Source organism: Erythrolamprus reginae, chromosome 1, assembly GCF_031021105.1.
Source record: "Erythrolamprus reginae isolate rEryReg1 chromosome 1, rEryReg1.hap1, whole genome shotgun sequence".
NCBI lineage: Eukaryota > Metazoa > Chordata > Lepidosauria > Squamata > Dipsadidae > Erythrolamprus > Erythrolamprus reginae.
This window is the reverse complement of record NC_091950.1, coordinates 307,046,995-307,059,318: the sequence shown is the minus strand read 5'-3', so window position 1 is coordinate 307,059,318 and position 12,324 is coordinate 307,046,995. Positions and strand designations below refer to the sequence as shown.

General features: G+C 40.1%; 1 protein-coding gene across 1 annotated transcript in view; it reads right to left on the bottom strand.

Annotated features, from left to right (window-relative positions):
- The window catches only part of NKAIN2 (sodium/potassium transporting ATPase interacting 2), a 373,202-nt gene extending 366,087 nt beyond the window's left edge, over window positions 1-7,115 (bottom strand). Inside the window, exon 1 of the mRNA XM_070733467.1 lies at window positions 7,107-7,115. Within this exon, the coding sequence (XP_070589568.1) occupies window positions 7,107-7,115 (9 nt within the window). The remainder of the gene's footprint in view (window positions 1-7,106) is intronic.
- Between the last annotated feature and the right edge of the window lie 5,209 nt (window positions 7,116-12,324).

Below are 12,324 nucleotides of genomic sequence, written 5' to 3'. Positions count from 1 at the left end.
CGCCTTTGACGTTTGGCTTCGGGACTCAGTTGGGAAGCTGCGCGGCTGTTTTAAAACATCGCCGCCGGCATGGGGGGCTTCCTAGCAGCCCCCCAAACCCGGGTTGGCGGTCCGGGGGGTGCTGGCAAGCCCCCCATGCCGGCGGCAACGTTTTAAAACAGCCGCGCGGCTTCCCAACTGAGTCCCGAAGCCAAACGTCAAAGGCGAACTTCCGCGTTTGGCTTCGGGACTCAGTTGGGAAGCCGCGCGGCTGTTTTAAAACGTCGCCGCCGGCATGGGGGGCTTGCCAGCACCCCCCGGACCCCCAACCCGGGTTTGGGGGGCTGCTAGGAAGCCCCCCATGCCGGCGGCGACGTTTTAAAACAGCTGCGCGGCTTCCCAACTGAGTCCCGAAGCCAAACGTCAAAGGCGAACTTCCGCGTTTGGCTTCGGGACTCAGTTGGGAAGCCGCGCGGCTGTTTTAAAACATCGCCGCCGGCATGGGGGGCTTGCCAGCACCCCCCGGACCCCCAACCCGGGTTTGGGGGGCTGCTAGGAAGCCCCCCATGCCGGCGGCGACATTTTAAAACAGCCGTGCGGCTTCCCAACTGAGTCCCGAAGCCAAACGTCAAAGGCAAACTTCCACGTTTGGCTTCGGGACTCAGTTGGGAAGCCGCGCGGCTGTTTTAAAACGTCGCCGCCGGCATGGGGGGCTTGCCAGCACCCCCCGGACCGCCAACCCGGGTTTGGGGGGCTGCTAGGAAGCCCCCCATGCCGGCGGCGATGTTTTAAAACAGCCGCGCAGCTTCCCAACTGAGTCCCGAAGCCAAACGTCAAAGGCGAACTTCCGGAAGTTCGCTTCAGGACTCAGCTGGGAAGCGGCGCGAGCGAACGGCGTGGGCGGGCGAAGGGCGGGGCGCGCGGGCAGGCAGGCGGCGGACAAGCGGCGGGCGGACAAGCGGCGGGCGCGGCAGCAGCGAGGAGTTTGCGTGGGCGGCAGGGAAACCCCAATCTTCGGCTCCTCGCTGCTGCAGCGGAAGTAAAAACACCATCTGCGCATGCGCAGATGGTGTTTTTACTTCCGCACTGCTACTTCGCGAAAAACCGATCATTGCGAGGGGTCCTGGAACGGAACCCTCGCGATAATCGGGGGACCACTGTAATACTGTTTTCCCCCAAATAAGACATCCCCTGATAATAAGCCCAATCAGGCTTTTGACTACATGGCAATAAAGCCAAGCATTTATTTAGTGGTTCAAAAAAAATATAAGACAGTGTCTTATTTTTGGGAAAACATGATAGTATCAAAGTAGCATCCCCTTTTGTCTGTTGCAAAGGATAGAAAAAATATATATGCATAAGAACAAATGAATGAGAGCTGGATCCTGGTTCTCATCTTCAGAATCTTATTTATGAAAAGTGAAAGGGATGTTTGATTCAGCAGACTTACTTAGTTTTCTCATGACTACTATTACCTATGAGATTCAGGTTTACTTTTCATAAAATCCCAGCAGAGGACAGCATCCTGATTGTCATCTAAAATGTAAACTAGAAGAGGTCTGTTTCATAACTGAATGGGAAACCATTATAAAATCCCAGAGCTATAAACTAGACTTGGGAAAAAAAACATATTAGAAGAAGACTATAGTAAGCCTCTTCTACAACGCTTCCAGGAAAAATATATAATGTATAATAGATATGGCCAAATAATCACCAGGAGACAATTCATGCATCAATGAAATTATTTCCATCCAGAAGCATTTTAATATTTCAGGACTGACAAAATTCTTTATTTCAGTTAAATACTACATTACAATTTCAAGGAAATTTTTTTTTCCAATTTTATTTACAAACTTGTGTAATACGATTATTCTAATTTAAGAATCAAGTCATCACCCTTATGGAAACATAGAATAACCATTCAGTCTAATTTACCTGTCTAACACATATCAGTTTTCACATCTATATTTCCATTACATCATTCAATATGCATAACATTTATTGCAAATAACTCAGAGTCCCAGCTAACTAAACCACAGCATCTGTGCACAAAAATACAAAATACTTTCACATCTTCAATACCTCTAAGATCATCACAAGCATTCTTCACACATATATTCAAATTTATTAAGAATTTTTCACTGCATAGTTGGAAACTATTTCTAAACTTATTTACACACGCATTCCCATAAATCCATTCATTAATTTTATTTGTGCCTTTCCTTTTAATCTATCTTGAAAACTGGTACTAAAAACAAGGGAAAGCTTTTAACCCTTGGGTGCCTATTACCCTTAGCCAAGGACTACACATGATTTATGCACTGCTTGTTATTGTTATTGTAAATCAAAATGGGAAACCACTAGTAGCACAGGTTTAAGTTTATCTATTTTTTTTAAAGCTGGCTTTAATATTTAGATATAGGGAACAAACAAATTTTACTTTTATTATATAACAAAAATTATATTTTATCCTTAAAGATCTTTAACATTAAGTGCAAACAATATCAGTATATTTAGTACACACAGTATACTAAGATATATTGTGGTAATTACAATGCATATCTTGTAACAATTATAAAAATGGCATCAGCAAGCAGGAAAACATTTTGTATTTGAACTGGTTTGGGCTTCCAATGTATACATATATCTATAGTATACTGGTTTATTTTAATTGTTTACATGAATAAACTAAGTGGGCAATTGATCAGGCATTTTGATGCTCTTGAGGAATAATCACATTAATCTCAAAGGAATATGCAGCAGCTCTTCAATATGATAATTTATCCATTTTATTCCAGACCCAAGAAAATATGCACACATTGTACCATTTTAAATGGCATGCATATAAATGCCTTGCATCATTTTGCTATATTCAAACAACAGCTTGGTAAGGTTTTTAATAGGAAAGTGAACACAAGAACAAGGGGACACAGTCTGAAGTTGGTTGGGGGAAAGATCAAAAGCAACATGAGAAAATATTATTTTACTGAAAGAGTAGTAGATCCTTGGAACAAACTTCCAGCAGATGTGGTAGATAAATCCACAGTAACTGAATTTAAACATGCCTGGGATAAACATATATCCATCCTAAGATAAAATACAGAAAATAGTATAAGGGCAGACTAGATGGACCATGAGGTCTTTTTCTGCCGTCAGACTTCTATGTTTCTATGTTTCTATGTAAGGAACAAGGCCCTCAAGAGGGCTTAACTAGCTGTGTCCTTGAAATCCTTTATAAATTAAAATAAAATCAGTCAACAAAATTAATTATTCTGGTGAGATACTTTATCTCAGAGACCAATATTAGCTTTTAAATAAGCAAAGGTACATGCATAACATAAGCACCTAATTCAACTGCTCCACTGCCATGTTTGAGTAGAAATAACGTACGCAGAGTATTTCCTTTTTCTTTTTCTATTTTAAGAAGAAATAGCTTTCTCTCTTCCGCCATTTTCTTTGAACTTTGTTTCTGTTCTAATTTACACATACAATAATTCCATTTTTGTCAACCAATTATATTACATTGGGCGTATTATTAAGCATTTAAAGACTTTCCATTTTTAGCAAAGGAAGCACTTTAGCTAATCTTTGTCACAGGGCAACCAACTTGGAATGCCATGAAGGAGCTTAAAGAAACAAAAATGATGGGCAAAGACAGCTTGAACAGACGAGTTCTTCCAAAAAAATTGAACTTTAGAAAAAGGGATATTTCCTCTCAAAGAGAGCTTAAGCATTTTTAGACACCAAGAGAGAAGGTTTGCAACAGAGGGGAAAAAAGGCTAGTGGTAGACTAACCAGCAGGGGTAAAATGCTCCCGATTTGGGCTGGTCATTGGAGATCCTGTAGCAATCACAGTGTGAGGCTTTGCACCCCCCTGACACTGCCATTTAGGTTCTTTTACCCTCTGTGCATGCTCAAAGCATTCTGCACATGTGCAAACGGTAAAATAACCCAAATGGTGGTGTCCGGGCGGATGAGCGAAGTCTCACACTGCAACCTCCAACAACACTCTCCAACAACCGGCTGGCATGCCCAAAACAGGAGCATTTTACCACTTCTAACCAGTATATCACATGTACTGTATACTAAATTTAAAAAAAAAACTCATGCAAGAAAGCAGTGAAGAAACACATCATGATTTAACTAAGCAAAAAAAATGCTGGGTAAAAAAAAATCTTTTAATTAGCAAAATACATTGCCAACCATATAACTTTTAAAAAGTACATGGAGTTGCTCTGTTTATAGGTTAAATAGTAGCTGGGACACTTTGAGTTACTTATTTGAATTCACACATAATTCTTTTGAAAAATGAAATTGTAGGAATGTGGCTCAATGTAAAAAAAAATTCATATGTTAAATTGATAATTCATCATCTTTAGATTTATTGCTACATTAATACTACTTTCAAAGGTTTTTTTTCACTTTATGCAGACTGTAAATTTCTATTCCTTTTTTACTTTTACCTTTTGTTGTCTTGCTTTTACCTTTTCTTGAAATATATCAAAATATATTTCAATAAGTATAAATTTAAAAATAAAGAAAAAATGTGTCAATTCATATTAGCAACACAAAGGAAAGAAACTCTGAAAGAACCTCTTGGCAAGGATCAGAAAACTAATGTCACATATATAATTTACTGTTGCCCAAGGACTAGCTATGTATTATTTTTAGGAGGCCCTTGACCAGTTTTTTGACCAGGTGTTCTTTAAAAAAACTTGGAATCCAGCCTTGAACAATCTAACTTTGAACACCACAATTTTCAGACATATGCCCTCAAGGAAAATAGCTATTCTAAGAAGAGATTCCAGCCAAATCAGAACTCAACGAGAATTTATAATCAGAATATATAAAGCCTCATCACTGGACAAAAAGGCATAAGTGCAAAGATGAATAACATGAATATTCAGCAGAATAAGACAGAGAAGTGAAAATGTTGCCAAGAATGTTTTAACACTCTTTTTTTATTTCCCACAGTCAATGGAAACAACTGACACTCATCAGAAGCCAAGAATCGTTAACTAGAGAGTATAGGATATGAAGCCTCACAGCCCCAAATAATCCATAGGCAAGAGAAACCTTGGTTTATTTTTTCAACGGAATCTCATTTTTAGTAATCCTGCATTTTGGAACCAGCAGGATTACTAAAAATGGGATTTGGGTGAGACGGACTCAGTTCTGCTGAGTTCTCATTGCAAAAAATTATTCCAAAGTCATTTTAAGTTAGGAATATAAGCAACCCACTAAGCCACTACTTGTTTTCAAAAAAGAAACAAGAAAAATAATTATCAGCCACCTAACATAAATTCATCTCTGCATGTTACCCAAAAATTCTGAGCATCCTCTATTTTTCATTCAAATTATCTTGGAAACTGAAGGGAAAGGATATTGGCTTTTCATACAATAGAATTAAAATGTTAGACTCCTTTTTAAAATACAATCACAGGATCAAGAATGTGCTTGAATCCGAATTTTAATACTATTCCTTGGCAGAAGGAATTTCTGGCTAGAAAACATCCCAAAATGAAGTTCAGTACTTAAAGTGGATTATAATATAACCAAGAATTCTCTTCTATGGTCACAACAGCTTATATTCAGCTTATCTCAGTCTCCTTGTGCTTCGTGGTGGCTCTTTTAACCACCTGGGAGAGGTTGTCATTAAATACAGAATTGTGTAGTAATTCAATGTTCATTACTAGATGTATGTATTTGCAGTTTATGGCTCATGGGATAGCATAAGTAGTGGCTCTGCCCCTGTGCCATTGTTTCTGGCCTTGCTTTTTTAATCTCCAGAGTAAAGAAAAAGGGTAATGTGGAATCCTTAAAGCCTCAAGTCCTAGCAATCTCTGGCATAGGAACTGGTTGCTAAGGACATGGAGCTCGGTTTAATTTTAACTGCATATTTCATTTATTCAGTGCAACGAGAAAGGCACCCTGCATAGGCTGAAGATACTTTAAATTTTTTTCTGATGGCAAGCTATAATGTCTCTGGGTGTCTTCTGTTTGGTAGAAACACTGACAGATTCAAGTATAATTACTAACAGTAGCCCAATTTTCTTACGAAAAGAAAGCCTCAACCAAGCAGTAAGGAGAAGCAGGCTATTGGGTTTATGATGCCTTACAGGTGTACTGTTACTGTCTTTAAACTATGTAAAGCAATGCAGATCAATTCAGGATGATAAAATTCTTTATTGGCCAAGTGTGATTAGACACACAAGGAATTTGTCTTTGGTACATATGCTCCAGGAAATTTGGTGCATATGCTCTAGGGATTTGTCTTTGGTGTGTATGCATTGTGAACGGAAGTTAAAATAGTAAGTAAAATAGGTGAGTTAAACCCAAGATATTTAGCATGTTTTATGTGCCAAAAGAAACAAATTCCAAATCATACAGATTAAGGGGAATTTTTACAAATATTCCAGTTCCATCCCTTTCAGTGAGATACATACTGTATCTCTTTAGACAAATGCTGGACTGAATGGTACAATATGTTTAATTTGCCTAGATCGACTTAGTGTTATAGACACATGCAGTTGAAAGAAACCTAGAAGATGCCTCCCCATTTAGCCTCTTTTGTTTATAGTGTTATAGAACAGTGATTTTCAATCTTTTTTGAGCCGCGGCACATTTTTTACATTTACAAAATCCTGGGGCACATTGAGCGGAGAAGGAGGGGGAGCTAAAAAAAGTTTGGACAAAAAAAATTCTCTCTCTCTTCCTCCCTTTTGCTCTATTTCTCTCTCCATCCCACTTTCTTTCTCTCTTCCTGCCTTCTTCTCTTTTTTGCTCTCTTTCTCCCTCCCTCCCTCTCTGTCTTCCTCTCTCCCTCTTTCCCTCCTTCCCTCTCATTTACAAGTACATGATTTTGAAGCCATACAACTAAACATTACATTCTTACCTAACAAACAGGTACAATGAATATCACTGAATATAGAACCGCTGTTAGCTAAATGCTAACTAACTCATGCTGATATTCAGCAACAAAATTTAGGAACATCCTCTTTCAAAGAGCTTTAAAAAATTGATCACATAGATTGCATCCCATACATTAGAGTTTCCTTGTTATTTAGTTGTAAGTTCCATGTAACAAGAGTTTTTGTGCACAACATTGTCACTGAGATATAGATAACTAATTGCATGTGCACTAAATTTAATAGCCTGCATATTAATAGCTGCAATAATAATCCAAAGGATATATTTATTGGGAAATTATAGAACTCTGTACATCCTAGAAATGAGATATAAATAGGTCAAGCTCTTAAAAAATAATAATATAAAATTATATCAAAATGTAACTTTGTTTTTATTAATTTATCTGAGCTAACTTACCCTTATTTGTAATTTCTGCATTATATCTGCTACCATTTACAGAGTAATGATTTATAAACATTATCATAAAATGCCTGCAGGTTTTCCATTCCATTTTGGGGTTTTTTCACAATATCATCCATAAGTAACCCACCAAAAACTATATAAGAACATGTCATGTTCTTATATTCCAATTAAAAACTCCTATGTATTCAGTTCCAATAGTAAAAGAACATAAGAGCCATGATGAATCAGACCAAAGCCCATCGAGTCCAGCATTCTGCATCACACAGTGGCCCACCAATTGTCCATGGGGATCTTGAGCAGAAAGAAGGCAAGACCCTCCCTTTCCCCTGACCCCCAACAAATGGTACTCAAAGGAATTTATTTATTTATTTATTTATTATTTGGATTTGTATGCCGCCCCTCTCCGAAGACTCGGGGCGGCTGCCTGCCTCAAGCAACATAGAGGCGGCACATGGACATCCGTTTCAATAACCACCTATACACTTGGCATCTATGAATCTGTCTAATCCTGCTTTGAAGCTATCAAGGCTGACAGTTGTCACGACCTATTCTGGAAGTGAATTCCATAAACCAACGACCCTCTGGGTGTAGAAATATTTCCCTTGATTTGTCCTCACTTTCTTATCTATGAGCTTTAGGGAGTGCCCCCTTGTCCTAGTATTGTGTGATAGAGAAAATATTTTTTCTCTATCCACCTTTTCTATCCAATGCATGATTTTATACACTTCGATCAAGTCACCCCTTAAACGCCGTCTTTCAAGGCTGAAGAGACAAAGGCATTGCAAATTGGTAGTAAAAAGTTCAGGCACCAGTAATGATAGTAAATATTGAGCAATGGATGTGTCTTGTAGCCCATTGTTTCTTTTAATGAAATACAGAAACTCTCTGGAATTAAACTTCTCCAAAGTATCAAGGATGGGTTATTCTAGTCTCGTAGCTCTATTGATTGAATTGAAATTCTGAGGACACGCCTCCCTGGTAACAGTCCTCAGTTTTTGAACTCAGTCTCAGCTCTGTTAGAAACTCCTATTTTAGCTCCAGAGAGCTTCTGAGGAGAAATTAGCTTGTTACTATTCTAAACGAAATCCTTGGTTTCAAGCAGAGAAGAACTGTTATATGGACTTTTACACACACTGCGTCTTTCAACTGATTGGAGGTGGTTTTCTGCAGTAGCGAATTTGAACCTAGGGAGACAACCAGGTGTCCTTCTACCACTCACCTGTATAATGCAACATGGAAGACTTTGAGTGACTGGTGAGAAAGAACCTTTGTGTTTTTCACATGAACAGGGTGGCTCTTCAGGTGGATCCTGCCTTTCATCCAAAGGTTAACTCCTTGTTTCACCAAGCACAGGAGTTGAGCTTGCCTGATTTCTGTCCAAGGTCTTGGACATGGCATATTCTGGATGTTAGGAGAGCCCTCCGCATTTGCATCGCAAGGACTGCTTCCATCAGGAAGACTGAGTCCCTGTTCATCTCCTTTCAGCCGACAACTCTGGGCCACAGGGTGACACCTTCCATGATGGGTCATTGGCACAGACATGTGCCTTAAGGGATGAGGCACCAAGCTCTTATGGTGCCTGATCCCTTGAGGCACCACGAGAGCTTCGGGCTGTCATGATGCCTCAAGGGATTATGGCTCACTCAACTTGAAGTGCGGCCACAACAGTGGTCTGGGCTATACAGGCTTCTGTAGAAGAAATTTGTTGGGCAGCAACATTCATCTACCACTATAGACTGGACACATGCTTCTGCTGAGGCGGCCTTTGGTAGACATGTCCTGTAGCGAGTGCATGAGGAAGTGGGGACTCAGGATCAGAGCAGTACCTGTCTGTGGGACAGTCAAGCTTTGGTATGTTCCATCCTGAACTCTCCTGTCAATACTATGGAGAAGTGGTGTTGGTCTTACCTGATATGCCCTTTCTCATGGTGATTGACAGGAGAGTCCATTCCCAGCCGGTGGACTGTTTGGTCCTGATTCTGGGAGGAGATATGTTTGGATTGGTGTCGGACAACAGGATTCGCTTCATTTTTGAGAAGGTCTACAAGATTCACTTTGTCTTTGTTTTCAACTGGGAACCATTATTAGGGACGCGTGTCCTCAGAATTTCAGTCAAGGCAACTACGAGACAAGAGTAACTCATCCTGGAATTTCCCATTAATCATCATGAGAAAGGGTGTATCAGGAAAGACTAACACCCTTTCTCTGTAAATGTTTTTTTTAATGACTATTGACTACAAAACAACTTTCCTTTAGAAAATTATTTACACAGACACAGATATACACACAGAGAGTTGTTTTAATGGTAGTGAATGTAAGAATTTTCTAGTTTTTAAAAAAATTACAGTCAAAAAGAGACTTATCAATATCAGAAAGCAATTTTAGACTGATACATTTCTCCTCAGAGAGAAATATTTATTTACAGATTGCACTAATGATAAGTACAAATAGTCCTTGTAGGTTTCAGAGGAAGAAGAAATTTCCTGCTTTTTAGTTACTTGGCACCAAATCCGAACACTGAAATCGTTTTTTGACTCTATAAAGCTCATCTTGCTTAAGAGGGGTCTAATAGGACATTGATTGGAGCCCTAGTTGGAAATAGCAGAATTTAAAACATGCTGTCTGCATTTCAACTTCAAAGATTACTTTGCTGGTGTATAGAAAATATTTGTGATATTATGAGATTTGTACTATTGGGCTTATTTATTCTTTATTGTTGCTGAAAATATTACAAGCACTTCTAGAATGCTAATATGCAAAAAAGGATTTCACTGCATTAAGAAGGCATTTTGGCATAGTAACCGGTGGTGGGCTGCAACTGGTTTAACAACCGGTTCAGTGATCACGTGCAAAGGGCCTAACGCACTTGCGTGCAGTGTTCAAAATACAGCAATTGGAAGCTCAGCTGCTTACCTTTTAAGGCATCCCTGCTAAGTAGAACACCAGGGGCATGGAAATCAGCTGTGCCGCGCGAATCAACTGAGCCAGCAAGAGAGAAATATAGGACAGGATAGGGCAGTGGTGGGTGGATGGGGCCAGCTGATCGTCGGAAGTACCGGTTCGCTCGAACTGGTCTGAACTGGCAGCAGCTCACCATAGATAGTAACTGTTGTGGTTAGCTCTGGCCCAGCTCCTGCCCCAAGGACTGTGGATGTGAGGGAGACATCCACATGCTGCAGGCCTGGTTTTCCCCCGGTGGAATCTGCTGATGAAGGCTCCTCTGACCAAGAAGACATGAGTGACAGGGAGGAGGAGAGTGTGGCAAACAGCTCAGAAGGAGATCAATTATCTAGCTCCTCCTTGGATTCAGAACAAGAGTTAATGATACAGCCACACATGCGGAGAGCGATGCATAGGCAACAACAACTGAGAGATTATTATCAAAGAAAATGAGGCCACCTGTGGTTGGGTGGGGCTGTGGTAATTAATGAGGCTGTTATAAATAGTAGCCTGTGGGTTTGGCCATTGTGGAGGATTATCTGATCGTTGTGTTTCGGGCCTGCCTTGCTGACTTTGACCTTTGTGTGCTGATTTTTCCCTGCTTTGAAACTAAACCAGAGCAAAGTGTGTTTCACTTTGTGAAAGAAGAAGGACTGTGAATTGCCTCACAGCTGCAAGCTAAGTATCACAAGACTGATAAGGGACTTGTACAAATTACCAGTTTGTTTGGAGACGAGTGCTTTTGCTATACCAAAAGAGGGCTTAGTTTAAGTGAATTTTCATTATAAAGAACATTGTTTTGAATTTTCAAACGTGTGTGTGTCTGAAATTTGTACCTGTGAATTTTCGGGAGGAGTCTACCAGAGAGCCCGACAGAACAGTAACCATAAATGTCACCATTAAATACTAATTTACAATACTATGTTAATATTATAGTTACTATATCAAGATCAGGGGTTACACTGGATTGTAGACATGATCCAAAATTACAATTGGCTTTGCTGTTTTACATTTTTATTGTGAGACACATTGAAAGTTGTACATTATGTGAGATGCTTACTTGCTTATATACTGGCATCCTTCTTTCAGACTTCTTCCCATTGAAGGTTGATAGAGAGGAAGACGGGCCAGCAGCAATTCAGGAATAGGGGAAGGAGTAGCAAATGCCACAACACCCTCCCATAAACACTCTACAGAGTTATCACTTGAGATAACAACAGTTTCTGCAAAAGTTCTATTGCTTAGCATGCTGGCACAGCCTTTAAACCACCAGAGGCCAACTCTAAAGTTCAACACAGGCAAGAGCAGCATAGCACAAGCCTCTTTGTAATTCTAAAATGGTTTTCTTTGATTAAAGGTAAAGGTTATTACATTGGACATTGGAAGCTGTGATACAGCCCTCTAATGGTTTCCTAATGCTCCACAGATCATTACATAAGGAAGAGTCTTCCTATTCTTATTATTCTAAACTTTGATATCCTTAAGTAGCAGAAGTAAGAAAGAGTATCCACATGAATGATCTCTAGCCATTTGCAAATTTATAAACTTTAGAAAACCACCTGTCATGTTTAAACTAGGAAGGAAGCATTGAAATAATAATTCTATCATTAGGACCACAAACCCTCAGCTGTATATTTCTTCATACACTGCAGAGGTTCCAAAATGACAATTAACATAAATAGCCTGAGCCCCTGAAAATACCCTATTTTTCAGTCTATAAGATGCACTCCTCCTACCCAAAAGTGGATGGAAATGTCTGTGTGTCTTAAAAAATGAATGTTGCTGAAGATTCGCCACCCACCAGCCCCTACTTTTCGGCCTCTGCCTCCCAGCAATTCGTCTCCTTGTAGCATACAGCCTGGTCAGCTTCAGCACAGCCTGATTTATACAAGCAGCTGATTGGTGGTTGGATCTTCCTCCTGGAATACAACCTATCAGCTGTTGCAGGCTGCAGGAATCACCACTGCCCACTGCTACTATAGCTGCTCAGTGCTGCTGCCTATCACCACCTCCGTGCACCCCATTTTTGACCTCCACACAGCCCATTTTCACCCTGTTCAACAAGGATCCCCA